We start from the raw sequence: 24,322 nt of genomic DNA, 5'->3' as shown, positions 1-24,322 counted from the left end.
GCTTCATCTCTGGCTTCAGAGACCCCGGGCCTCCTGGACAGCTGGTCCTGGGCGTCTTTCCCTCACATGTGCTTCCCCTCACCTGTCTGGGGCTGTGAGCAATCTGCCCACCTGATGCAGTGGGGGCTTTCGAAAGTTATTATAAATGTTTGCAGGTTCGTCCGGCTTCTTGGCTTAGAATCATTTGCCAGTGGAGAATGGACGTTACTCACTAGAGCTCGGAGAGGTTACGAGGTCCTGCGCGCAGCTACTAGCTTTTGGCTGTACTAGGGAAGAGTTTTGGTTTAATTGATTCTAACTTTTATTTTAGATCTGGCTCGCGAGAGTCTCAAATGTCTTTTCATCCACCTAAGGAAAGTTTGAAGATGGGCCCTCCAGATTTTGTTAGGGACGAGGCAGTGACTGTCTTCTCCGCAGCCGGCTCTGCCCCCGGGGGGTGGCTCTTTTTCAGGTTCTTGGTGTGGGGTCTCTCCTGTTCTGCTAGAGCCGTGCACCCCTTCTTGGGGTGGAGTCTGAGCTTCAGACTTCAGCACGGTGGCGCCGGCTGGCAGGATGGCGCATGCGTTACCTCGTCTTTTTGACAGGACTTTACGCAGCGAAGATAGAGCCAGATCTGGACAGAGGCATGGGCGTGTTTACACCAGAAGGGGCGGACAGGAAGCCGTGGAACGTTTTTCTTCCCCGCAGAGGTTCCACCCACGTTTAAACTTTTTTCTGCAAGCGCTGGTAGCAGTTTGACTGGAGCCGAAGAACCGCCCCAGCAACCCTGCGCCTCGGTGCCAAAGCTGCCCGCTGGTCCCTCTGGCACAAAGGACACTGCCCCTCTCTGCTGCCCGGGGTTCTAACTGCACAAGACTCACAGGTACCCTTCAAAAGTAGCCAAGGAATCCGAGCTGCTCCAGGGTGCCTCTTGTGCAGAGAGAGGGCTCGGGCGCCTTTCGTGCTCTTGGAGTGCCCGCGAACAGAACCCAGCAAGTGCCTCCAAGAACTGCCACTGCACAGAGCTGCACGGGTGCCACCGGCTCGGAGCCCCGGCGCTTCTGGAAAGAGGGCTCCGGTGCCCACAGAGCTCTCTCCGCCTTGCTCTCCACAAAGCTGCCACTGGTGCCCCCCGTCCAGAGCTGGGCGCCGGTGCAGTCTACACCCAGCTGAGCTCGGATGCCCCCCAGAGCGGACTTCTGTTGACCGCCACACCTGAACCCTGGTGGCCATACCCCGGGGCCGCTCCTGTGCCCGCGCCCGGAGCCCCTGCTTGGCATGCGCTGAGCCGCCCTCCAGGGCCATGTATTGGAAGAGCGAGCAGATGTTTGCGTGTAAGCTGGAGAAGGACGTCCCCGCGCTGCCGGCCCCCATGGACAAGGTAAGGGCTGCGCCCCCGCCCCAAGGAGGGATGCGGGAGGCAGAAGAGGCCACCCCGTGCTGCGGGCATGCCCTGGGACATTCAAAACAAACGGGGAACTTTAGCAATATAGTCAGCCACCCAAGGGCCAACGCTCGCATTTAAGACACTCAAAACATTGTATTAAACTATGCCACTTATCTTAATATGTATACTCGTAAGATTTTTTTTACGCGTAGCCCGATTTGGGCGTTTCTTTGATTTTTTTGATTTTGTTTATATTGCGCTTAGCCTGTTTGCGTAGACTTGTATACAATACGTTCTCGTGTGGCAGAGTATAAATGACACACAATACATTATCGCCGACACTAGATGAGTTTCAATAGTGTATGTCATGTTTGAAAAGGTGCCAGGTACCCCCCCCCCCCCATATGCATCTCCCCTTACATGTAGTTAGGGGAGTGAGGTAATTATCTCAATATAGGGCGAATAAACGACACCGGGAATACGCTTGATTCTTAAAACTCGTTACAAAATAGTTTTTATTTTTTAAATGAGGTAAATTGGTCTTGTAAAAATTGTTTGTGGGAACACCTTATTTTAATTTAAAAAGCGTGCATTTTCTAAGGAGACATTTGACAAATATTGCAAGCGCTGGTCTGACTGTTTATTATTTAATAACTTGTTTAAATAGTTCTTCCTGCAACAACTTTAAAATTCGCTTCTGAGCATTTTATAGCACGTTGAATGTTTTACAGACAGGTAGATGGCGCGCAACTACACTACTTGCGAGTATATAATTTGTGTGTGTGTATATATATATGTATGTGTGTATATATGTGTGTGTGTGTGTATGTATGTATGTATGTATGTATATATATATATATATATATATATATATATATATATATATATATACATATGCTCAACTTCCTGGGTCATTCGCACACGATCTTATGCTGAAACGCGTGCAGACATGATGTGGGCCTGTTTTATAGCATTTTCTGGTCTGGTGCGTGCCCACTCAAACCACTGATGTGAGTAATGTTTGCGAAACGCGCATAAATACCGTTTGCGTGCGTGTAAAGCGCTGGTGTCTCATTTTATGAGTTCAGAGCGCTGCAGGGCACTCTTAAGTCCTATAAGGCAGAGTGAGTAAACATCTCTAATATTATTTAGCTTTGACCCCTCTGTAGCGCCACTCTCTAAGGCTCCGCTTCCGGGTACAATAATTACCAACCCCTTTCTATTGTGCCATTGCATGGCTAGAAATGTATCGGGTGCGACACCCAGCACTCGATCAGGATTACACAAAATCCAGCATGGCAAGCCGGCTGTGCAGCTGCTGCCCCAGAACCAGCGGCAAATATTAAGAAGTATTGGAACAACCTACCGAAATATTTTGATTTTCCTAGTAAAATATGCAAATTGGAGAGTAAAATATATATTCATGTTTGTCAAAGTGATTGCAAAGACTACACTGTATCACTCTGTTTGTATTTCTGTTCAACATTCATGAACCTTCACAAAATAAATTAATTAAAATATTTAAAGTCTGCCCGGTGTGTAGTAGAATTTATGAAAAGAGCCGAGTTAGGGGGGATGGATGCCTCGAAGAACCAAAACACAAGCCAAACCTGCAACAAAAATGATTATGGACTGACCCACTGTTTGGTAAGGATGTTGTGACACAGAGGGCCCTGGGAGCCTGCATAGCTGCCAAGTTTCCCACTTTTATGTGTGACTAGTTAGGCCCGGATTTTACATAGAATTCTGGGACTTGTAGTCTATACTGGGGTGAACCTGGGGTGAATGTATGACATTGTTCTGCACTCTGTCCATCAATTGTTCTTTCTGCATTTGTCACCCTGAGTAAGAGTGATATGCCCAGTTGTGGGTCCTGTGCTCTGTGGGTCCTGTGCTCTCCATGCCACTGGAGTCAAGCTATCCTTGCTGATGAGGGCTGAAACCCGAAACCGGTCCTAGGATGCTTGTTTCCAGTCCAGGGAGGACCTGGCTTGGCAGTTGGGGCTGGACTGTTCCCATTGGGTGCAGGGTAAAGACTGATTTGCATATGGCTGGGTCCAAACTGGAATGGCGGGTAAAAACATGTTGGATTTAGGCCCAGATCTCTGTACTGGGGTGAATGTGTGACATTGTTCTGCATTCTGTCCATCAATTGTTCTTTTTGCACTTGTAGTCTTATAACCAAAACTACGGTACCAGAATGCTAAGGAAAAACGTGACTGGACTAAATAGACTCGTATGGACCTGGGGACATTTTCAGCTCTAAGACTGGTGGTGTGGACAGTCACACTTATGACTTAACTCAAACGCCAACTGCCTTTCAACCAGAAAGACAGCTTCACTCCAACTCTGGGCCCTCTTTCCTCTCCCAGGTCTCACCACTCCTGTGTCAGCCCCCACTCACCCCCCTCCCCCACATGTCCGGCTGAGGCTGGCAGCTCCAGGCCTCCCTGCCCTGCCTTTCCTAACCACAGTCCCCTTCCTCAGCCCCGTCTTTCTCCCCCCGCCCCTCCCCGTACTGGAGAAGTCCCTGTTCGACTCTCCGAAAGGTAGCGCCTCGAAACCGGGACAAAATCAGTGAAACGTGATAGTGGAAAGGATTCGACTGGGTCTTAGAGGGTTGTTTTTGGCTCTAGAAGACCGGGCTGAGTCAAACCAGGCTCGAGTTCCACCGGTTCTTCACTTCTATTATGTACAGCTCTCTGTGGCTCCATTTTCAGCTCTTCTTGGCTCCATTTGATGCCTCTGGGTTAATCTGCCTCACACGCACCTAGCTCTCTACTCCCTCACGCACCAGTGTCCATTTCATTCACATGCGTAATACCAGGCTCGCTACTCCCTGTGTTAAATTTCCGCCACGTACAGGATGCATAGCTATCTACTCGCGCACCTCTGTGTCCACCCCTTCACATACTTGTTGCCAGGCTCTCTACTCACGCACCTCTGTGTCCACCCCTTCACATACTTGTTGCCAGGCTCTCTACTCCCATGTGTTTCATTCCTTCACTTAAAGGATGCCAGGATCTTTACTCCCTCACGCACCGTGTCCACCCCCTTCACATACATGATGCCAGGCTTTGTCCTTCACTTAGAGGATGGAAGGCTGTCTACTCCCTCACTCGCCCTGTGTCCACCCCCTTCACATACATGTTGCCAGGCTCTCTATTCCCGCTCTCTATTCGCTTCACATGCACGATGCTGGGCTCCCTCTTCTTCAATGCACGGACTCAATTCCCTTCACATACATGATACCAAGGGCCTCATTTATGAGGCTGTGCATCACTTTTACGCCGCCGGTGTGTCACTTTTTGTGACGCACCAGTGGCGTAAAAAATGCACCTTGTTGCGCCATATTTGCAAAGTGACGCATCTAGGTAGATAGGTCACTTTGTAAGCCCCTGCTCCACATTATACCTGCGCCAGGTATAATGTATGCAAGGGGGGCGTATTGACGCAAGAAAGGGTCATGGAAGTGACGCAGGGAATTCTGAGATTTCACTGCACCACTTCTAGGACTCAAATGCGTCAATTTCTTACGCCTGCCTCACAGCAGGCGTAAGACTGACGTAGGCCCTTTCATGTGGGGCTTCCCCCATGTGAAAGGACACATTGCTGGAGTTGTCACTTTTGTGACACACTCCAGCAATGCGTCACTTTTGCGCCTACAGATACGTCAGTATTTCTGACGTATCTGTAACTCCTTGCGACATGATGCGTCATACTGCAAATATGACGCATCATTGGTGTCGCAAGGAGGGCGCAATGAAAAGTGACGCATCGCTGTTTTCACGCAGCGATGCGTCACTTTTCATAAATGAGGCCCCAGGCTCTTTACTCCCCCATGCACCCTGCGCCAATCCCCTTCACAATGCCAGGCTCTCGGCTACCTCACGTGCGAGGGCAGGCTATTTACTTCCTCACATGCTCTAGCGTCATTCCCTTCACTTACATGATGCCATGCTTTTTACTTTCTAAATTCATTCTTCTCCACACATGCTATGCTCCCTAATCCCTTGCACAGTCGTATGTCCTTTTTTGTGTACTTGGGTCCCTTAGGGAGCAAGTGTTTGTCACATTCGGTGATAGATAACAACTTTCAGAGAGTGACTGGGTGATTTGGGGAGGCTGTCCACTGTCCTTCCTCGGCTCACCTGACCGGGCATGGCAGTACATTAGTGCCTAGAGTCGGTTTACACTAGCTGACGCTAGGCAACCGCTTTCTTCCTCTCTTGCAGATAAGTGTGTGTGATTTTCATTCTGCTCTGAAATTAAGGCATGCGTAGAGAAAACAAAGCTTTTAGAAAGGCCTAAACAGTCCAAAATCTAAACGGAAATAAGACATTTACCTAGAAGGAAAAAAACTGCACCACCAAATTGGGCTGTCACTTTCCAGCACACATTGGCGAATAATGAAATGTCGCTAATGGTATGGATAACGGGCCAGGGTTAAATGTCTCGGTTCTTAAGCCAGACTCATTTAAACTCTCCTCAGCGTGTCCTCGCGCTGCAACCGGTGGTGTGTGCCCGAGCTGCACACTCCCAGCCTGGCTCTAAAATGCTGCCCGGGCATCCAAGAGCACGCATTTACTGTAATGCCACCCATTAAATGCAGATGGGATAGCTTCCATTCTCTGCCCGCCTTTGTGATGGGCAGGACGTTGACTTTTATTGAGCCACAAGTGGCCGTTTAGGGCTGAAAGGCGCGCGCGTGCATCACCTGCGGCTCTAATTGGGCCGGGCGGGCCGGGTTCAATCTGCAGCTTTTCAGTCCCGGGCCCCGGCGCGAGCCGCCGCGCCTGCTGTGCGGACGCAATTAACTTTCAAGTATCCGATTAAAGGCCCCGCCCCCGGGCCCGCGCGCAGCTCATAAAGCGCGGCTGGCGCTAATTGGGGCGATTAGAGCCGAACCTGCGAGCGGCGCCCTCTGAGGTGGACACGGATCGGGAGGGGCGGGGCAGAGATGGGGACCGCCCCTCGGGAAAATAGGGGGGTTTGGGGGGTTGAGAAAGGACCATTAGAGGAAAGTAGGAGTAGAGGAGCTCTGACAGAAAGGGTAGTTGGTGGTCATTTAGAAATGGTGGGTATATTGGGGGTGGCAGGCTGTTGGGGTGATGAAGGCCCTTTACAAAAAGTGGGGAGTCCTTCAAAGAGCGGCGAGGTGCTGAGTGGATGGGGCGGTGAGGAGCCTTCAAAGAAAATGGGGGGGTAAGTTCGCAGGGTTTTGAGTCTTTAGCTATTGTAACCAGGAGGACACAATGCTCCAAATCGTTTGTTGCATTGTGGGAGTTGTAGTTCTGGTTGCCTTCAGACGCTCTCATGGAGCTCACACATGGGACATGCTTTAAAAAATATATATTTTATCCCAAAACACTGCAAACTAAAAGCGCTGGGGGTTAGTGGCATAGTTGATAATACTACTTTAAAGTGCAAGGGGTGCTCTTGAGAGAGTACTGTATTATGAGCCCTCTCGGTTTTGAGGGGCTTGCATTAGAAAAGAGGGAGACAGGCCGAAGCTGTAGGTTAAGTCATAAAGCTATTCCTGACCGGTATGCGTGCTGCTCTACTGTTAGCATGTTGATACTTTTTCTGCACTAATAATACAACACGAAAAAGTACTGCAGTTAAAAAAATAAAAAATTAAAAAAGTAGTGCGGGCGACCAAGTCCTTCCTGAGATGGGATCCGGTGCGCCCAGAAGGCCTCTCTGCCCCGTGCCTGCAGGAGGCGCGGTGGTCCCACCCCCACCTGCAGCCGGGCAGTGAGGAACGTCCCTCGCATCGACCCCCGCGCACGCGCCTCCTCCGAGACAAGACGCCCAGTGCCCGGGGCCCCTTCTCCGGGTCCCTCAGTTCAACGTTTAGGGCTCCCACTAAGGGAAGGGTTCATCCGAGGGGTAGAGGTGGCAGCAGCCGGGGCACTTGTGGTGAGTTAGGAGACGGGAGGAGAGTCGCCAGTCTGCCCCCGAAACCGTCCAGGGTGGTCAGGTCGGACCCGCGGGACGGGAGGTCACCGGGGGTGGGGGTAGTGGGACCCGGTAGGAGGCAGCCCCCTGTCCCCCTGTCTAACCCTCTCTCTGTCCCAGTTCAAGGTGCTCATGGCGGAGGAGTGCAGCAGGCCGGCGTCCGCGGGCAGGAGCAGGAAGGGGCCGGCGCCGGAGGGCCTGGTGAGTGTCCGTGTGTCCAGCCTTCACTGCCCTCGCCGCGGCGGCTGCGTCGGGGGCTCTCTGCGCCACACACCATAACCCGGGCCCTCTGCGCCCTCCGGCAGGGCGCCATGCTCTGCGGGCTTTGCAGAGGGCACGAGTTTAGTTCCTTCCACACACCCTGCAAGCTCGTTACTGCACTACCTACCCGGCCGCCCTACACCTGACGGTTAACACTACTTCTACACACATGCCTGCCTTGTCTCCACCCAGCAGAACAGATAAACACCCTTCGTCTGAACTTCACATTCTCGCAGTGTACTCGGGACACCATCCAATGCTTCGTCCCCACGTGCTGTTTTCGGCCAGTAGTAGCCAACATCGCTAACGGCGAAGAGATGTGTAGACATTTGAATTGACAGTTTTTTAATCCCCTAGGGTGACCTACTGTCCCTAGAAAGTGGACTGGGAGAAAATTAGCTTTTGCTTTGTTACTTTTGTGACGTCGACAGAAAATGTCTAATGGGGGTGGGCGACGAGAAGAACGATCACGCAATGTTGTTAACCCTTCCTGGCTGCTGGTGTCGCACACAGCTCGTCACTTGGCAATTAAAATAGTTCGAAATCTTCCTCCTGACCTGCTGCCTTTCCCTCTGATACAATGGCCCTCCATCTCCCCCCTGGGGTGTTGGTCACCCGCGACTGCCCCAAACTGCGTCATTCTGGTGACAGTTTGTGGCCCGGTGCTTTGAACTTGAAAGCTTGCGCGCGAGGGACTTGCGAATTGTGCTTCTGTCGTTCGCATGCATGTTTTTGAGTTGATTTGTGTGATGTCTGAACAGGTTTCATGACTTGTCTCGCTATCACAATAGAGCAACCTATGCAGGTCTGCGCGAGCCAATACATCTTCAGATGCTGCCTGTTTGTTAATCGAGTCCTTGACCTTTACAGAAATATAGCAATTAAAGTTTGGGTGTGCAAAACGTTTTTCGCCCGAGATTCCCCTGCCCATTATTTGCAAACTTTTCTACACATGAGATTTATTCTTTATAATGCCCTTTATTTTTCGGTAAGCACAAACTCTGCCCTATATACACACCTGACTCAGAATAGACAACACCACTTTTAATACTAATTTTGCAAAACGACGGATTAATTTCAGGCCAGCTCACACTTTCTAAGGAAATCCAGTCGGATTAAACGGAAAACCAGTCCAGTACATCAAAGCTAAAAGTTGAAAACTCCACACGTTTGCTGACTAATCACTCCTCTACTGAGACAAAACATTTGTAATACGATATTTGTACATCACTTAATATATACCCCAATTGAAAAACAATATATTGCACGTTTGTATTCAGTTTAATTTTATTAGATTTGGTACTCATTTACCTAGGTACATTTAAGACACCCACCTCAAACCACAGGCACTCGTAGAACCACATAATCCACATCTGCTTGACGATAGGTGGGTGTAACCGAGAGATCTCTTGGAGCCAATAACCGTTTTTCTTCTTTAATGGACTCTGGAGGTGACCGTTTCTTGCACATATCGCAGGGTGTGCTGGCCTCACCTGTTCTTTCCATATGTGGAGGCCTTGGTTACACTGGACATGGCAGTACTGTGGCCTGGCCTTGCTGTGGTGATGCTGCTTCACCGGTTTATTGGAATCGTGCTGGTTAAGAAGAGCTGTTCCATGTACACTACTAACGTAGGCCTTTGTGTCCCCCCCCAGCCTGGGCCCACCAGCCCCTGTGTGCCCCTGGATGAAGACTCCAGCTCTTCCTCGGTGCCGCTCTCGCCTGCTTCCCCTCCACACTCTGGGTCCAGGGGCAAGAGCGTGTGCAGCAGCTGCGGCCTGGAGATTGTGGACAAGTACCTCCTCAAGGTAATCCTCAACCATACATAAAGTTGGCGCTACATGAATTAGAGCTGTAGGTCATCCAGATCTGTCTGTCAACCCTTTATAGATGCAGTGTATTTTGGTCTTATGAACTAATTTTATCAACTTCAACTTGTAATTGTGTTGCTTACAATATTTTCAAAATGTATTAAGTTACTTGCACACCGACTGTTATTCTGCCTGTGCATGTGAATCGATGGGTACATATTGAAACCCATTTATATAGTATGTATTCGACGAAAGACTCTGTTGCACAGCTTCATTGCCCCATATGATGGCACTGCCATATGTGCGATTACGTAGTAAATTGTGATGGAATGTTTGAGGAAGAGATGTACAATGCATCAGTCAAAGCTTGTACAGAGCTTTCCCAAAAATGTAGCACTCATGTATTTTTAAAGTCTTTGCTGACTTATCCTCTGCCCCTCCTTCCTGCCTCTAATACACTAGACAACATGCTTTCTAACAGACTTGAGCAGTGTGTATATGTGAGGTGTTTTTTTTTCAAATAATTTTTTAATTTTGTTTTTACTACTCCATTGAAAAGAAAGTCTAGCCTCTCTGGAGCTCTTAGGTTTTCGTAGAGTTCATGAGCCTAGTTGGGATATCTCTGGTTCAGCACCTAAAAAGCAGACTTTAATTTTAAAATTGTGACTAGTTAGTATTCCAAAGTTTCCATATGTAAACCTTGTAGAGTACTGGGCTATCAGACTCTTATAAGAGAGTGCTTATTTGAATGGGCATTCCTTGAAATTGACAGTCCACTGTGGAAATACATGTAATTCACAAAAAATCTGTAAATGTCAGATTAAAAAAAACCTAACCAAGGGAATGGAGAATCCGCTGAATGTGTGAAAACAAGACCCCTGTCCAAAGAGAAGACAATTATTTTTTTGAGTCCCCTCACTAACCCAGGGTTGCCACTAGGTGACATGCTTAATCATTGGGGCAATCCCAATCCCAAGCAGCTGCTGCGTGGGGTATGCAGCGACTTGCGGAACTACGTAGGTGCATTTTTTGTGAAGGAACGTGTAGGTCAGTGTTCGTGGAGCAGTGAAACTGATGTTAAAATTCCTAGTGAGCTAATATTTTATTCACTCGTTGGTAAGGATAAAAAGGGGTTAAATAGTAGGGAAAAGATAGAACGGTTATGTGTATACAGTCCCTAATATTCGGTCGACATGTTTCAAGGTATCCCCTAAACCTCTTCTTCAGGACCACACTGGGAGCAGCCCCATGCATGCCACTCCTTGTGAAAACCTATAATAAAGTGAGGATGCACACCTAATATGTGAGCACCCAATTCAAAATACATATGGTTTAGTCTTTGACTCGTAGTATTTATGCTTTGGCAATACTATGCCTCATGGTCTGCCGGGGTAGAGGGGCTTATAGTCATACCTTCATCAAAGCACACCTCTGTCTAATAACATCTACTCAACAAGATACAATTGCTCTGGCGGGAAGCAACAGTTACTTTGTTTTCAAAGGATAAATCCTAAAAAGTGTAGAGGAGACCGTATACTGAGTGAGTCAAGTGATATCGTGGGTAGACTGAATCAGGACGTGCACAAAAGCAAAGAAAATAGTAATAACACCCCAATACAAATAAAGACACAAGTACTTTGCAACAAGGATTTATGTTAAGTTATTCCATCAAGTATCACAGATAGACATATTGTAGGGCTGTCCAAGTGCAAAATAGAGTATAAAAGTGACAAGTGGTTTAAAGTGACAGCAGTGTTCAGTGCTGGTGACAAGGTGTACAATTGTGAAGCTATATACAAATATATACTTTTTCAGGAATGGTCAGAACAAACGTTAAAAGGATCTCCCTGGTAGTGGCAAGCTTGCTCTGCAGTAGAGACCAGAGAGATGTAAAGACTGAACCAACGTTCAGCGTCGACGTTTCGACGCTGACAACGCATGAATGGTGTGTCATGGCAGGTCTTCTTCAGGACAAGTGGACAGCCTAGAAGGAAGGAGAATTGTTGTGAGGGGGTGTTCCTGTAAGGACCAACTGCAATGTTGGGCTGGTGATGACCATTACTCACCCCAGAGTCGAAAAGGCGTCCCGTGGAAATTGGGGGCTGCCAGATGGATCTAAAAAAATTAGATTAAGGTTAGATAAAAGGGTTCATGTGTTAAGTAAGCTGGGTTGACGGCGTGCTGGTGTGGAAAGTAACAGTTTCTACCTGCGAGTGTCAGGAAAGACTCAGGACGGAACACTCAACTGAGGGATAAATAAGGTGGAGGTTCAGCAAACGTCCTAAGAAAGAGGGCAGATTTTAGTGCAGCTCTATGCTGGAAGAATAATTAGTTTAAAATTGATTGTGTGGTAACCACATCGGTAGAGGGGGCTTACCTGTGGTTCGTGGAATTTCAGATAATTCCATACAAGTTGGTTGGCCAGTGCCCTAAAAGAAAGTGGCTAAGGTTTAGTATTTTGCCAAGCGCGAGTCTAAAGGAGCGCGCACTTAGGACCCGGCCCCCCGGGCCCGCCTCCCGGTCACGAAGGTAGGGGGCGGTCGGTTCGCCCAATGGGCGCCCGGCCGTCAAGTGCTTCCTGGTCAGGGGGAGTGACGCACATCCGGTGCAGCAGGGGGCGGAGACCTATGGCCTATTTAGGGACAAGTGCCCGTGGCTTCGACCTCTTTTCCCTCTGCTGCACCGGGACCGGCTGACCTCGCCTTAGATGCTCAACCCCCCGTTGCTTACCCTAGTTCTTTGTTAACTTCCCAGCTGTGGGTATTTTCTGGAGCGGGGACCTGAGGATTTGGGAGCGGCGGCGAGACAGCAAGGCTGAGCCCGGTGGAGAGACGACAGGGATGAGCGCGTGGGACTCGGAGACCGTCCGTCTCACCAGGTAGGGAGCCGGGTGCTCGGGGGGCCTGCTGGCGGCCGCCGATGACGGGAGGGGGTCGGTGGTGTAAATTAGGTGTGTGACTGCTCCGGTGGTCTGCGGCCGCCGGTGGGACTCCGGGGTGCGGGCTCCTTCGGGGGCGACATGGGCGGTCTTCATATGGGTTCGGGGTAGCTAGGCATCCTAGGGCCTCTAGCAGCCTTAATGGGAGCGGCACATAGGCGCGAGGCAGAGACGGGCTTGGATCCACGTGGTCGGGGGCCATTAGGATCAATTGATAGACAGCGTACCTCGGGGCTGGACATGGGCGATGGGTACGCCGACTGCATTGTTAGTTGTGGGGGTTAATGCCCATTCGTGGAGTGAGTACTAGTGTTTGGTCCCCGAAGGTTTTCATGGCGGCACTATGGCATGTTGAAATCTTTCGCGCTGCTCGCTCGCTAGGGAGGATCGCAGCGGGGGGGGTCTGCCCAGGGCAAGCTGTGGCTGCTATGCGCGTAGTGTGGTGCGCAGGGGCCGACCGGATTGGCGGCCAGGGAAGGCAGGGAGCTTGGGGCCCGGCGGGGGGCAGTACTAGAGGTCGGGTAACGGCATCGGTGATTGGGCAGCAGGGCGTCGAGGGCTCGGCGCGGGCGATGGTGCCACAGTGTGTGTTTAGCGGCGAAGGAAGGGTGTATTTACTGTTTTCTCCCATGTGCCGCAGTGTGTGTTTAGCGGCGAAGGAAGGGTGTATTTCCTTTTTTCTCCCATAGGAATAAAGCAAGTGGACACACTTTGGGGTTATCGTAGGATCACAGCCCAGTATAAGACAGGAATTAATTGCAGTTCGTGGGTGGGATATGGGACCCTCAGATGAAAGGAGGTAAAGCTGGTGTTGTCGTAATAGACGGAGTCCAAGGAAGGCTGTGTAGTTGAGCAGGTGGGGATGCGGGGTGTGCTGCGTTACCAATTCCTGCTCAAGCTGGGTTACCCTCGTCTTTCATTATGTGGTCTCTGTGATGGCTAAGTGAGATGATGCCGAGATGCAGCTCTGGGCTGATGACGGCCCCGGTGACCGGCAGTAGCGGTCAAGAAGTAGAAGATCTCCAATGGTGAAGTGCATGTCTTCATGGCTAGCAACATGGAATATTAGACTCGTGTGACAGTAGGCCAAGCGCGAGTCTAAAAGAGCGTGCACTTCGGACCCTGGGCCAGGAATATTAGCGGTGTTGTTCGCTCCAGTGGTATTAGCAGTGTTGCTCGGTAGAACAGGCGGCGGTAACATGGTTCTGATCAGAGCTAGAGGTATCAGTGTGACCAGGGCCCGGGGGTATTTTGGAAGCTTGAGTTAGATGCGACTTGCACATCCCGCAGTCAGTCAAGATGGTTGCTTTATATCGTGGATGTAGGTATCCCGAATTTACGCGGAAAGACACCACAGGTTACTTCTGGGCCTGGGGGGAGCGGCACAGTGCGTTTGTTTCTGTCCCTACGAAAGTGCATCTGTCCCGCCGAAAGTGCAAAGGTTAGTTGTTGAGGCGCGGGGTAACAGGCTGCGATCATCTAGGAGTTTTTGTTACTCCATCTGTGGCACTTCGGAATAGGTTATGTCATCACCGCCTCCCGGGGGTTGGATTGTGCACGACGATATGGGTCACGCACAGTTCGGGCACTTAATGGTGGAGCGGTCTCACGCAGTAATCTATACTTTGGCAGCTTTGTACTCGGCCCTCCTTGGTCGAACCGGATCCGCTAGGGTTCATTGAAACACGTCGGTATCGTCATGCAGCGTGTCTGTTGATTAGTGTCCCGGCCGCGGTCAGGCGCAGTTCGGGTTCCGGCCTGTCGCAGTGCTGAATGTTCTACGTCATAATGGCCTGTGTGGGTTAGCCGACGCGGTCATCTCATTCGCCTCCCCCCTAAGACTCGGTTAAGAGCCATGACCAAATCAGCGGTCTTCTTATCTAATGTAGATAGCGTCATGGGATACAGTCGCTTCACGTGTCACTGCCTTTCGGATATATGTAATAACGCACATATGGTATGTACACTAGGCAAGGTGTAGCCGACAGGCGGCATATTATTTGAGTTCAAGGAACGGTATTGTTGGATGTTCCCTTCTCCAGAGGTCTCCACTCTGTTCAAATACCTTGTTCTGAAGAGGCGGGGGGCATTTTTGTCAGATTTCAATATGTCCGACTTCCACGGTGGGCAGGGAGTGATAGTCTTGCTGCTTGTTGGCTCAGTGGGTTAATGCATCCGCGGTGGTGGTCTATGTTGGATGGAGCAGAACCCCTAACAATTTTGACGCGGGTGCTCGCACAAAGGTGGGTAATGTAATATTACACTTAGGAGAGACATTTAGGGTCGACGGATCCTTACCCTAAGGTGCCAGAGCGCGTTCGCATTAAGAACAGTAATGATGCCCAAGGATGGGGAAGGAATTCAAGGGCACACTAATGATGAATGCAATCGTTAATTTACATAAGGAAAATGTGACACTTGTGAGCAACCGAAAGACCAGATGGACCAAATGGTACATTACAAAGGAAAAAGTGATATGTGTGCTGGTTACAAAAGCGTGCAAAGTACAAGTAGGGATAATGCTGGTTAGTACACGCGAACCCGGCCTGGTTACATGGGCCAAGTCTCGAGCACGAGGCGTAACATTGGTGCGTCTGGGCTAATCACTTAACCTTCCCCTGGTTTCGGGGAACATAGCGGGTGCTACAACAAATGTATGAGAGACCTCTTCGGATATTATTCAGTTGACAGGACAGCCGGTTGTTGCCATACTCACATCTGCCCTAATACTAAGCCGGCCTGGGTGCGAAATGTGCATTAGAACAGGGAGAGCCCCGTAGCGATAGTGTGTGGGTGCTCGTCATTACCTTGGCAGGCCGGGGTGCTTGCTGCTTCCTGCCTAGGACAGTCCGCGGGGCCAGATTTTGTGTACCTCCAAAGACGCTGTTTGGTATCCCGTGAGGTAGGGAAGGGACAGAGCGGATTGATCATGCAGTTTATCTACGAACTCTCTGCCACTTAAGCCACGTGGTCTTACCAAGGGCTGGCATTCCACAGTTATAAGCAACCATGGGTGATTTTCTAGTGAAGATCATAGCTAGAGTGTGGACCAACGCCTCAGGCATGTGTGTCCTGGTTCGGGGAACTTGTTTAGCAAGGGGTCCCCTTCAGGAAACAATTAGCCACTGTTAAGATACAACGGCACATAATCTGTGGCAGGGGGTGTGTCAAGGGCGGAGCCCTATTCATTATCCAACGTGTCTGACAATTACACACAGCCACACTATTACAAGGTGGCTACAAACTGTTTAATCAGTGCCGGTGTCGGGAACCCCTATATTAAAGGGAGATGGAGCTCCCAGGATGCGTAAGTCGCATACTTCAGATCCAACGCGTCAGGGCTCCTAGCCCGTGCTTTGTTTGAGAACCCTTGGCCTTTGTACTAGTTAAGTAAATCCTGCCTTCCTGACACCAGGTTGAACTAACCCGAAGCTAGCATACCGCTAGCCCAGCAATCAGGTTTTTTAGGTAATCAATGGGGGTCCTCCAGCCCAACTAAGTCTCTAGCTAGTGGTCACTACTCTGACTACTCAGAGAATTGGATCTACCATTACTACTTTTACCCTTCCTCTAGTATGACATACCTACAGTGCAGCTAGTGATTAGGAAAGGGCGGATCAGTTGCATATCAGTTAGGTTGCATACAGCTAGTTGTATAGTATTGCGGATAGCTCACTGATCTGTAGACTGAATAGCTCACTGATCTGTAGACTGAATGATTCCTAGCTAATGGATCACTCGTCTAATCAACCCATTAGTTAGTGGATCCCCTTGTTGATTAACTAGGTGGAGCTTTTCTCCAGTTACTAGTCTGGGTCTCTCACTACGCCAGTCACAGATATGGCGAGTAGATTGAAGGAACTGACTCATCCGGTAGATGATCATGTTAGGGGATGTGTAAGTCTTAAATCAGCAGATAGCTGGTGCTAGGAACCGATAGCCTCAGTTGAGTTGTCTAGAATTAGGGCAGCTGCCTTAACAGCAAGGGCAGGCTCACCATCTAACACTGTCAAGAAAATAGGATACTGGTGGTCGGCGTGTTTTTGCTGTCCTATCAAGTCTGGGTGGCTGGGGAATGAGGTTTGCAACGTGGTCATGACTATGCCTGACTTTTCCATTTCTCTCCTGTTCAGTAGGGTGCCCTGCCACGGTGGTACAGTACTGGGGCACTCTTCCCCGACGGTCAGGGAGGTCGGCCAAAAGCCTGGAATGTCTCGGTGAGGCGGCTCAAGGAGGAATGGGCGGGGCTGTGCTCAGTAAGGGGCCGCTCACGTCACATTTCACACTGACCGGTTATCGGTAAGGTGAGGTATCACAACGATCGCAGTCGCCGACAGAATCGGCGTGGTTATGGGAATTCCCATTGGCCAGAATCGCCTGGTATGCCAGGATTTCATGCTGAGTGTTGGTCCCCGGAGTCCGGGCGAGATCCTTGAACCTAGCAGTGAGGCGGCTTAACGGGGAGTTGGCAAGGTTGCGCTCAGCGACGGGCCGCCTATGTCATATCCCACACAGAATGATCTCTGGGGATGCAATGTAGCATCACAATGGAGTGCAGTGCCCTGGCTTGGGCATGGATACATAGATCAAGGGACCGTGGTCTCTTTTTTCATGCAGAATGCAGGTGGGGAGGGTGGCAGACCCGAAGGCCTTGGCCACCCTTGTGGCGGTAAAAAGACCTGCGAACAGGGACATTGACTTACAGAATGGAGGGGAGTCCGCCTTGCGGACTACCGAGGCCAGCACTGAGGGGAGAGACGGTAAGCTCGCCCGAGGATAAGTGACCACCGGCTGGGGAGGCTAGGGCGACAGATTACGAGCCTCCTGGGTCCCTGGGCAGCCTGGTGGTCGGGGGGTGGGCCCCGGTAATGGCGGACAAGGATCAGAGGTGGGGGCCCACCGCCCAAGGACGCAGGCGCGGTGCACCTGCGTGGAAAACTCAGTTTTGAGTGGTGCGAGCCAGGAGGCCCCTTGGTGGTGGGGGGATAATAATCTTGCAAATCATGAAAGTTAATATTAAAAGTGTATTTTGATTTTGAAGTATGAAGTTGATTTGCCTTGTCATGTTTATGAATTGTTGATATTAAACATGGCCGTTTTTAAACCCACACAAATCTCTTTGGTTGATTTAACTGTGGGGTACGTTATGCTTGAAGAGGGAGGTGGGACAATGCTGGGGGATCCGGGTCCTAATCAGACTAAATCAGTGGCATCTTCCATGTAACAACCCACATCGGTATGCACTGCTTACCTGGGGCCATGGGAACAGGCGGGGGATAAATCCAGCACCAGTTAATTCAAATTTCAAAGTTTACTCGTAGTTTGTGGAAAATTAGATTATTCCATACAAGTAGTGCAGGTAAGCGGTGCATACAGATGTGGGGTGTTACATGTATTAGACCACTGATTCAGTTTAATAACCACTAAATCTCAGCCTCCCCCTTTTTTTCTAGAGCACTACTTGAATGGAGTGCTCACACATTAGGTGTGCATCCTCCCTTTATTATAGGTTTTCACAAGGAGTGGCATGCTGGGGATTTAACATCACTTTAACCACTCCACGAACACTGCACTACATATTTCTTCACAAAACTCCTACGTAGTTACGCAAGACGCAGCACGCCCCAAGCAGCAGCTGTTTTGGATGTCACCTAGGGGCAGCCCTGAGTGAGTGAGGGGACCCAAGAAAATAATGTTCTTTTCTTTGGGCAGGGCTCTTGTTCTTTCGCGCATTCAGCGTAATTCCCATTCCCTTGGTTAGGATTTTTGAATCTGACATTTACAGATTTTTTTTTTTTTAACTACATGTACATTGGAGGGTAAACCTAACCAGTACCCCCACCCCCCCCCCCTGCCATTTTTTGATTGTACTGTAGAAATACAACATTTTTACATTGTTTTATAATGTGCAAACTTGCCATAAGTATTTTCTAGAATTCTCTACAATTTGGTAGTAACACAATAAAGTAATTAAAGTGCTCTACAGCTTACACATACACAGGATAACAATACAGGCATTTAGGAAGGCAAAGAGTTTCCCTGTAATAGCATCCTATAAATACAGGAAAGCAACTATGAGAATAGTGGATTTGAACGATATAGGTGTAGTGCTTGCAAAGGAGGAAGGATACTAACCGAGCAGAGAATGATTACTAGAGTAGATACACTCTTAAAGTAGCAGTACCTGTTGGCTTTTGTCTACCATTTTTTTTTCTTTTCAATTTTATTTTGTAAGTTTAATATTTTCTTGTAATAGCAATGGGAACCTTGAAGCTAATCCTGATGTGTCATTGGTAGATATATATTCTCTCAAATACAAGAGCAATACGGGATTCACCTGGGAGAAAAGAGATGAATAGGTTTGATATGATGTACCCCTGTCTGCTCTATCGTGTGGAGACTAGAATAGAGCTGTCAGTATATACCAAGATAAAATATAAATTTTTGACCGGTGATAACGGAATGCAATCAGTAGGACACTACTAATATTGAGACCCCTTTCCTCATGGAATGCCTGGGGAAATGCTTGGTCCATCAGTTAAATGTTCAAATTGAGGGCAAATTATGAGGCACATTCTTTGGCAATATTACTTAAGGAATTTACATTTAAACTCCCCTTTAATGTTGTCAGTGCAAACGTTTCAGGTCGTTGCCACCACTTTAATACCAGGCTACCACAATCCGAAGCTAGAATCTGACCAGTTAAGTCATCACATGTTTGCCAGTTGAACAGTATTTTAATCTAATTCAGCACTTAAGCAAATATGCTATCCTCATCATTCTCTGGAGTGTTCAGAAATTCCTAGGTTTGCGGTGAAACTGTACCGCTGCATTCCAATTGCCACCGGCAGGGACACTGGGTGAAGTGGTCGAGGCCCTAAAAAAGATACAAACCAAAAATGAAGTAAAGTGCGTGTCGAGTACCTATGGTGGATTGTTCTGTGCAGATTTCACTAAAATTGTGAGTAGACGTTCTGCCTGTAGTCAGAAACTTGAATTGGATTTTGGATTTGTGTGCAGATTCTGATTGGTCTCGAATGTGCTAACTCGGAAAAAATACAGTAGAGAACTTGTGAAGTACTGAGGTGGTGATTTTAGGTGCACAAATATACTTTACTAATTTCTCATGCTTCTCGTTCCCAATGGAGATCTTTCAGCTCTCCTTCATAATTGTTTCTGTTTTATGGTTGGGCATAGACGTTTGAGAACTAAAGTCATAGAAACAGCTGCTGTCTGGGCCTATTAGCAGAGTTAGCGCCGGGACACCTCCTCGTGAGGTAGCTGTTCGCGCTTTATAAAACTCTGTATTATTATTACCTCCACCAATCTGTTCTGCACTGAAAGGTCTGAGAGATGCTCTGTGAAAATCAATGTTTTAAAACTGTGCTTTTCAACCTTGGCTGTGCCACTCTGTTCACTCACTACTCATGGGGATACCTACTGAACATATTCGTAGTGATTAGTTAAATGTAAACTGTGATATTTTATAATCTCTGTTCTCTACGCATATGATACCCCAAGACTATTGCTTATCCAGTTTTAACTCCTAAAATATTCTGTTCTGAAATATCTTGTATGATTTTGGTTCTTTCACTCGCATGAACCTGCAAATATAAGACAGCAAGACTTCAAAATCATTTTTAAATTGAGTGTTTTGCAAAGCCTTCATTAGGGTATACAGCTTCTACATGAATAAAAACATTACAGCATACATTCATCCAAGTGATTGCCAGCAAAACTATAGGCACTGGCTTGAATGTAAACCTCCAGAGTGGCCCCATTCCTTCTGATCTTGGATAAAGAGCTTTCCTTGGTGGGCTAAGGTGGACTCCATAGTTGGCCGTAGTCTGTGCTGAATTCGAAAAACGTTACCCCTGGAATCTATAAAGTGGACATAAAGGTGTGGCAACAAAAGAAATTAGCAACAAGGAGAAATAAAATGGTAAATCTGATCCAGCCTAATTAGTCTCATAGGCTGCATTTTAAAATATCTTATGATGTTAAGGTACCTGCTGCAGAGAGGTTTGTGAGCCCAGTATACCTGCTGCAATAGTAAAAACTGGTAAAAAAAAACTCTGGTAACGTACTTGTTGCAGAGATGGGTTTTATCTAATCAGTTTTGGCTTATAAATGAGCAAAGTGTCTCCTGCAAAACCCATTCTGTAACACGCAGATGTCAGATTTGTGTTTTATGTAGATCGGTATGTGGCTTGCTGCTTTTGACAGTCTTTTATGACTTGCCGTTCATATATTGCAATCCTTCGAGTAGAGCACAGATAGCTATGAACTGTCATCAAGGACGTGCATGCAAAGTGCAAGGCATGTGTTTAGAACCATATTTTTTATTTTTTACTTTTTTTTTTCTCCAGTCTATTATAAGCTGCTAAAAGGGTTTCTATGGGCACTGCTAAAGTTTTAGCAGTACCGACAACCCCAAGAAATGCGTAGCGTTTTGAATCCTCACTTTCGGTTTCTTCCGGCCATGAATTCAATCATACAATACCTACGAGTTAAGCCCCTTATTGTCTTGTATAACATTCTGTACATTGTTTTAAACACTTGTGTGGGTATTGTCAATGTATAATGCTTGTATGATGTAAAGTGCTCTAATACACTACTTTGGAATGACCTACGCTATAAAAGAAAAACAAAGTGCTATTTAAATTATTTGTAAATACTGGTACTGCCCAATACATCTGACATTCTTGCAGTGCATGTATATCTCTTCTAGATGGGGGTTGTACAAAGTCAAAAGCTTGCCTCCAAATAGTAGTTTCTCTTACGTACTTCTGAAGTGATAACAAGCTTGTGTGCCTTTGTTTTCCTACATTGCATAGACCTCTAGGTTTTTAGGCTCATGATAGCTCCCAGCCAGGTTAAAACTCTAACAAAAGGAGGGTTGAAAGCCCCTAAATCCGGTATGTGTTTTGGGCCCAGCTGTAATCTATAATCCGAAAGTTTCCTCTTTTGCATGTTGCTGCTCCGAACAGAAAGCCGACAATATGCAGGCGCTGCTCAATTGTGTCCTGATGTTGGCAAATTACACCGGTACAAATTCATTATATTTAACTGGGGTCAGACATATATCTTATCTGTCAATATCTTCTGGATCTGGGCTTCAGCTAGACCCACCCCATTATTGTAAGCACTTTTGTAGTCTTTTCACAGCTGGGCTTTTCTTTCTTGCACATGAAGACCTACTGTCATGCCCATGCAGTGTTTTCTCCTCTCACCAAACATAATCTTATTGCATAATTCAATCCCTAACTAAATTGTGTCATAAGATTGTGGTGGTAAATTACTAAGACTAATGGAGTATGGTGGCTCCCCCCCACTAGAGCACCCACCTGATATCATAATCATTGCTCCTTCGCACCTTTTTCAGAACTACAAGGAACAACATGTACATTTCCCCTACCCCCACCCCCCATCAGGGCAACATCCCCTTTTTGCTCAGGAAAGTTTCAGTATAAATAACCCATTTCTCAAATGGTTACTTTCCTAGACCCTGAGAAACTCTTTGCTGGTTAGGAGCTCTATGCCAGTCCAACTCTTTTGAAGTGTGTTCCAAACATAGAGTATCTTGTTGATACTTCTGAGGAGCTACACCCTTGTGCCTAAATTATGTGGATATCTTGATGAGGTATTTCAGTTTCTTATAACTGCGAATCTGTGTTAGAAGTTTATCTTGTAGTACTTCTTGAAGCTATGAAGTTTAGTATCACAAAGCAGGTGGACAATCGTGTTTTTGTCCTGTGAGCCTTCAAATGCCAATTGCTATCCTTTAAAAAAAAAAAAGTGCTTCCTGGTTCTCAAGGCAACATGATGCCATTTCTACTTTTTCCTGAGTGTAAGATGGAAACATTTCTGCTTGAATTCTGGGCGTGTGGTGGGAGCACTCCCAGGTACACTTGGGTTGGACATCAGTACAGATCCTTCTTGTCTATTCTAGATGCATTGATCTAATCATGTGACAACTATGTGACCGATGGTGGACAAGTGAGCAGGTTGCTGTGTGTGGCAAAGCAAACACAAGGTGATGAACGGAGCTCTTAAACTTCTCAGACACTCATCCCCAGTCACAGATCTGGGTTGAATCCATCATCATTCTTTAGCTTACTTCGCCATCCCAGTGCAGACACAGCTATATGCAAGCCATGTCTTCCCTGGACCGGAAACGAGCATCCTGGGACCAGTTTCGGGCTAATCTCCCTCATCAGCCAGGCTGCCTTGAATCCAGTGGCACAGTGAGCACGCCTGGGCCTATCCTGCCAACTTGGGGTGAACAAAGCAAACACAAGGTGATGAATGGAGTATTGAAACTTTTCAGACACTCACACCCAGTCACAGATCTGGGTTGAATCCATCATCGTTCTTTAGCTCACTTCGCCACCCCTGCTCTGCATTAATAATTTACCTCCCCACAGTTTGCTACTGTGTGTATAATCAGAGCTCTACATGTCCTGTCATTGAGCTGGGACCTCTACCTCTTCACCTCTGTGTGTTGGGCGATATTTGGTGCTCCTTCTGACATCCAGTGGCATCAAGATCCTATGACCCTTATAAAGCATCCCTTGTGCACATGGACTACCCTGACTGAAATTGCTGCAGGGTCCCTTTGTCTTGGGAGTTCCTAACCCCACCTAGAGCAGATGGAAAGGGCAATCCTTGTTGTAGAAACTTTGTGATTGTGATAGAGCCCGGGCTCACCTGCTCGTTTTACCATACTCACCTTGGCCCATAAAACAACATACACACTTTGAACAGGTAAACCTACGCTTAATCAATTTGTTTAACCATTCAGGATCTATACCATATGACTTACCAATCCTAGTCATCAGTACCTAAGTCCTAAAGGATCAAGGGTGTTAGCATAATAGGCAATAATATAAACATTTGCACTCATTAAAATAACCACATACTCAAGAGATTTAAACACTTTATCTAAATATTTTCTTTAAATGTCAAAGTCCATACTACATTAATTAGAACTCGATTGATTAGAAAGAATAAATTCAAAACAAAATGATGTGAAAGTATCATTAAACTTTTCTTTAAGCATTGAAACATAGGAAGGGTAAGAAAAAGGAAACAATTCAATGTTTTGTTCACCCTATTTCATATTTACCTAGAATGGTGAGAAGACCAACCCTGGCCACAGGCTGGGATAAAGAACAAGAGACCCCCGATAGTGCAGGTGCCAGTAGGATAGAACAGGTGCAGACCAGAATCAGGACCGGTACCGACCAAATTGGATCAGGACAGGACCACCGCAGGTCAGGACCGACACCCACAGCTAAAGTGTAACGCCTGCCTTGCAACCCTCTCTGCAGCCAACAGTTGGACCCCGATTGGGTTATCGAATCTTCTGACCGAGTGCTCCGCCAGCACCTCTGCTCTCGATCACCTATTGAGTGCCTTGGGTCAGTGACCGGTCAGCTACTCGGACAAGCCAGACAATCTAACTAGCTAAGACTACCTTAGTTATTCCATTTTCCAAGGCAGTGTAACACTCTCCCAATGGTGCAAATGTGTGAATTCCCTCAATTTGATCGGTCAAAAGAAGAGGATAGGTCGTTCCACCATGTCAGTTATGAGTCATGCTCTTCAATATTCAGATCGATGTTCCCGCCCAATATTTTGTTTCCCATGCACTTTTATTCCACCCGGCAATGAATGTTTCAATAGTAAATACAATGTATAAATTGACATCCTCTTGGAGGTTCAAGAGGTCGAGTTCTCACAAACATCTTCTAGCAAGTCTGTAGCTGGCATGAATTCAATGCGAGTGCTTCAGGAATTTGAGCTTCCCTGCACAGGCGCAGTTCCTCCAAAGATGGAGTTCAGAAGAACATATCGGTCCCAAGATACGATACATAAAAAGTAGAAGAGAAACAGTTTTAGAATAAGAAATACATGAATGCACTGTATACCACTTATATCTACTCTAGTCCCATTATTTTATTTTAACTATGGCATTAGTCA

The 24,322-nt window shown here is 47.6% G+C and overlaps 1 protein-coding gene across 4 annotated transcripts in view; it reads left to right on the top strand.

Moving 5' to 3' along the window:
- Positions 1 to 517: 517 nt before the first annotated feature.
- The window catches only part of LHX8 (LIM homeobox 8), a 170,433-nt gene continuing 146,628 nt past the window's right edge, over positions 518 to 24,322 (top strand). The window contains exons 1-3 of one of the 4 annotated variants that reach the window (XM_078673414.1): positions 6,277 to 6,295; positions 7,454 to 7,528; positions 9,244 to 9,396. In XM_078673414.1, coding sequence (XP_078529540.1) covers positions 7,460 to 7,528; positions 9,244 to 9,396 — 222 coding nt within the window. In that variant the 5' untranslated portion in view covers positions 6,277 to 6,295; positions 7,454 to 7,459. Of the gene's footprint in view, positions 1,361 to 6,276; positions 6,296 to 7,051; positions 7,289 to 7,447; positions 7,529 to 9,243; positions 9,397 to 24,322 lie in introns of those variants that run through there. The other 3 variants (XM_078673415.1, XM_078673413.1, XM_078673416.1) reach the window with 3 other exon arrangements.

This window comes from Lissotriton helveticus, chromosome 1_2 (genome assembly GCF_964261635.1).
Source record: "Lissotriton helveticus chromosome 1_2, aLisHel1.1, whole genome shotgun sequence".
NCBI classification, from domain to species: domain Eukaryota; kingdom Metazoa; phylum Chordata; class Amphibia; order Caudata; family Salamandridae; genus Lissotriton; species Lissotriton helveticus.
This window is presented reverse-complemented; position numbering and strand designations above follow the sequence as displayed.